General features: G+C 34.1%; 1 protein-coding gene across 1 annotated transcript in view; it reads right to left on the bottom strand.

Annotated features, from left to right (window-relative positions):
• LOC117169782 overlaps window positions 1-4,576 on the bottom strand; it is a 27,206-nt gene extending 22,630 nt beyond the window's left edge. The window contains exon 1 of the mRNA XM_033356289.1: window positions 4,465-4,576. Coding sequence (XP_033212180.1) covers window positions 4,465-4,554 — 90 coding nt within the window. The 5' untranslated portion in view covers window positions 4,555-4,576. The remainder of the gene's footprint in view (window positions 1-4,464) is intronic.
• Between the last annotated feature and the right edge of the window lie 391 nt (window positions 4,577-4,967).

The following is a 4,967-nucleotide window of genomic DNA, read 5'->3' as shown; positions in this document are numbered from 1 at the left end:
TGCCCGCGGTTGGTCTTAGTGTCGCCTCTCTTTCTTTGTTGCCGGCTTGTTCTAGCTGTGGTAGAGTAGGCGTTTCGCTTACATAGCCCCTTTTACGGAGTATTTCAGCATGGTTTCACAGACGTTGCTGCGAAAAGTGCGATAGCACCGGGTGTTTCTCGCACCACAGAGCATGCAGCCGTACGACAACTTTTCGCTGACAAGAATACTTTTTAAATATGAACACTCTTTTTGCAGACATTATCTTTGAAAATATTTAAAGCTACATGCTTATGTATATGACATGTATTTTATTTTTTAATATTTTTTACCCTGCAAGAAAAAGTATTGCAATTACTCCGTGAATTTCTAATGCAAATTTGAACGTAGAATCCGAATTTCAACAAATTAAAAGTTGATTTTGCTGTTTTTTTATATTTTATTTAGAAGGAACCGAATGGGGACCCAATGGGGTGTTTACGGGTACTTTGCAGAGGCTCCAATCGGTTCCTGCGGTCCGTCAGGGCTGAAAAGGGAGAATCGAAGATACAGCGACGGTTTAAACTATGAACCAGATTTTCCCCATTCAATCCATTCATGAGTGCTTCTTCCAATGGACTTCCTTCGTTTACTTTGCGAATTCGTGCTCTCCCTCTCTGCAAAGATGTTCTCTTTTCCATGACGTTTCGAGATACCTCGCGTAATGCCGATTCTTCGTTAATGTTATAAATGATCAGAAAAATGAACATAATAAAACTGTAATTTCTATTCTTTTTGAAGTTTCAGTGAATAAATAGCAAAAAAGTGTGTAATTGTTAAAAAAAACATGTTCATTTAACATATATTTTGAACTTTGACATTCTTCAAGGAAAAGCATTCTCTCGTAGTGATGAAACGGACAAGCATCCTCTGAAGAAATAGCTTTTTTGAACTAGTCCCGCAAATTACGCCAATTTCTCCTTGCCTCGTTTACAGGAAAATGTAAAAAACACAGCATTGCATACTATATGCCATAGCAGATTAAGTACACGGAAAAGATACTCTACAGCGTATCTTTAGAGTATCCACAAAATATCCCTTCCGTATCATGCAACAAAGGCTAAAAAACAGCAAGATGGGTACTTAACTTGTTGCAATTCGGATTCTACATTAAAATTTCCATTAGAATATCATGCAGTATTTGCAATAGTATTTTTTAAGCGTTCAAAATTTTGAAAAATGTCATTATCTTTTGCTGAAGGCGACTTCAAGCGCATGCATAATCGCTTCAGTAGTATGTTGCCACTTGCGTCGCAGCCTCGTTTTCTCAGGTTTCCACTGAAGGGCACTAGCACCCACCCAAAATTCTTAGCTACCTTCGGATAACGCGTATCAACTGCTACTAAAAGAAGATGTGATTGATGCCGCCTTTTGCCTATGTAAATGATAGGTATTATAATTTTCAAAGTTTTTGACACTGAAAAAAAAAACTGTTGCAAATACTCCGTGACATTCTAATGGAAAATTTAATACAGCATCCGATTTCTAACAAGTTAAGTGCCCATCTTGCTGTTTTTTTTTTTAGTTTTGTTGTATGATACGGAAAGGATACTATAAGGATACGCTGTAGAGTATCATTTCCGTTTACTCGGTCCGAAAGGGATATGGTTAGTGACATTATGATTTTCAGATCCATTAAGAGCATGTGATACTTAGAAAATGATCGATTTTACCATTGTTAGGTTTCCTTGGCTTTTCTCCCACTATAATAAAGATTTTATCCTCCATATTTGGGACATGACAGCGAACATGGTAGCGGACGTCCCTGGATTTTTTTGTGGGTAAATTAGGAAAATTTTAATTTTGCTAAATTTAATTTGTATGTGTATGTATTTTGAGGTTCTTTGTGTTACAATTCTCTCCCATAGTTATTCTTGAGTACTACCCACAGCATATTTACGACAGAGAACTACATGGTCGGAATGACAGAGAGCTGAAAACCTATTCTAACCTCAACATAGTACATATGCATACAATTTTTATTTAGCAAAATCATTTTTTTTGTTATTATCCCCGAAAAAAGAGTCCGGGGACGTTCGTTATAATATTTTATAGCATTTCAAAATTTAGTGTTTAAAAACCTTCATTTTTGTGGAAAAAAAGCCGATGGAACTGAACCCGATATACCACACGACGAAGTATCACATGCTTTTAAGCTAGCATCTCCACAGTAAAATGCTAATAATCTTCCCATTTATACAAAGCAGATTTGTACTTAGTTAGGAAATAATCTTTTTGAGAAATTTACTTTGTGGATAGTCTCTAATTTTTGGGCTTCTTAAAAATATTAAATTCGATTTTTTTATTCCAACTTTAAACGTTAAAAATCAACCCCTTTTTACCACGCAGACATTACCTTGTCAACAAAAATATTCCAGATAATTTTACAGTTTCAATAGATTCTTTGATTCAATCATTTCAATCAGAGTTGGTATTTTCGAGGAGCACAAAAGAAGCAAAAAATACGCCGGCATTACATGTTTAAAAGTCATATTTTTGAAGGGGGTTGATTTTAGAACTTGAGGATTGTTTTGGGGAAATTTTGGTTGCGGATTTTAAGAACCAACACCTAAGCACTGGCTGCTTCAGCCTATAAATACTCCCTTTCAAGAAATGATGTTCTCATTTGCAATACTTTATCATATAAGGCTGGGCGTTTACATTAAAAAATTTTGTTTAAATCTGCCCGTTTCGCGGGCACATTCTCATCACGCGCTGCGCACGCGGTTCGCTTTGTTCGCAAGTTTGAGCGTACCTAGGGCGCGAAACTGTTTGTTCTCGCGCTACGCGCTCGATGTTTGTGCACAGACGTTTTAAACCTAAAGGTCAAAGCATTGACAACAGTAATTTGGTGATTGTGAATTATCTTTCGTTAAAGCTTCTACGGCTTTAACGAACACATTCTCATCACGTATCCCGTGCTTTGAACTTGAGTTTGTCCCTGAACTTTTGTATCATTCCTACATTTGAATATTATTATAATTCATAATAAGCCGTTATGAAGCCGTTAAAAAATCGCATTCTTAAAAAAAAGTTTTAGCATTAAAAATTTTATTGCAACTTTAAGAATCTTTGAAATACTGTGCAATTGTTTAATGAAAAAAATGTAATTTTTGGCTTTTCCATTATTTTGTATGGTGTGAAAATTTGAATTATTGATTTTTTAAGAAAATTTCAAAAGTTGCAATGATAATTTTGTAGGGCATTTAAAAATCAAACCTTTTCTTCTTTTTGACTTTTTTTCTAATCGTCCGTTATTTGACTTAAAAGGTTCATTTTCGCGTTTTTTTTAATTTTGTAAATATAACCTTGGTAGTTTTTGATTTGATAAAAAAGTTATTAGGATCAATTGTTCGAATTTTTGAATACTATGAATATCCTTAAAGAGTAGTTTTAAATCTTGAAAACAGTGGTCTCAAAAATATTCAAAATGCGCTCACTTTTTGACTTTTCATCCAAAATGGCTGGCTAGCGAACTTAACGTTTAGTTTAGGACACTTAAAGAGTGTACCAAAGGCCAATCTAATACCTTGTTTAATCAGAATGTAAAAATTAATTAATTCTTCTGGAATAATGTTTTGGTAGTTTTGTTTTTTATTTTTACCGTGAAAAATAGCATTAAAAAAATTAAATTTTTCGAACCCCCACACCCAAAACGAAAAATAAACTAAAAGAGAAACGTTATGACGAGAATGTACCCACGTAGCGGACAGATTTTTGTTTGGCCTTTAATGGTGTGTTCTACGATTAAAGCGAGAACTACGCATCCTATCAAAAAGTGATTCACAACAAATCTGTACATCTTTTTAAATGCTCAATTTTGGTGTGCTTATCTTTTACCCTGATATGTATAGTTTGGCCGAAAAATTTAATTTTTGTATTTTTTATTATTTTGTATGCTGTCTAAATTTTCATTTTTAATTTTCCAAGAAAATTCAAAAAGTTATAATAATCTTGTAGGGCTTTAAAGAAGCGAGAATTGTCTTCTCTTGACTTTTTTTCGTATCGTGCGTCATTTGGCTTAAAATGGTCATTTTCGTATGTTTTTAAGAATTTTGTGAATGCTATAACTTCAATAATTTTCTGTTTGATGAAAAAAGTCATGAGGATAAATTCTTTGAGTTTTTGAATACTATAAACATCCGTGGAGATAATTTTTGAATCTTTGAAGATAGTGGTCTCAAAAACATTCAAAATCTGTTCACTTTTTGGCTTTTCATCGAAGCGGCTGGATAATGAACTCGACCTTTAGTTTAGGACACTAAAAGAGTGTACCAGAGGCTTTCGTATTCAGAGGGCCTCGAAACGTGGACAATTGACAAAAACGAAGTGGGGGGGGGGGGCGAATTTTACACAAATCTAATACCTATTCTGATGAGTATGTACTAAAATGATTTTATAATATATGTTCGTATGCGGCCCACAATATAATTGTAAATTACTTACCCATGCTAATAGTTCCATCTGCCTGGATAATATAGCGTGTTTATTCTCATCGTAATTTGTGAAACAGCTACGGTTCCAAATACTATTCATTTGCGATTCAATAATTATCCACCCGCAATTCCAACATTTTTTTCTGGCCTAAAAAAGCAAAATTATTTTAAAAGCTTTTAAAACTCTGCAATATATAACCTCCAAGTAGTATTCTTCAATTCTATTTCCCACACCATGTCAATGTATACAATTTAATTACTTACCGTAACACATTTGCTGAGATTTTAATATTGAACCTCCAATTATAATTGTTAAAAAATAACTTAATACACTGTCACTGACAAGATAAGATAACACTTCGAATGAGTTGAAACAAATTTAAAAAAAAAACACGCAATGAAAACGCGAACCACGGAACGACGCCATCAGAAAATTATTAAGGTCGTTACACAAACTACACACTCTCTAGTCACTAGCTGACACTAGCTAGTGATTTAAGGCAATCAGCAAAA

Source organism: Belonocnema kinseyi, chromosome 3 (genome assembly GCF_010883055.1).
Source record: "Belonocnema kinseyi isolate 2016_QV_RU_SX_M_011 chromosome 3, B_treatae_v1, whole genome shotgun sequence".
Taxonomy (NCBI): Eukaryota; Metazoa; Arthropoda; class Insecta; order Hymenoptera; family Cynipidae; genus Belonocnema; species Belonocnema kinseyi.
This window is presented reverse-complemented; position numbering and strand designations above follow the sequence as displayed.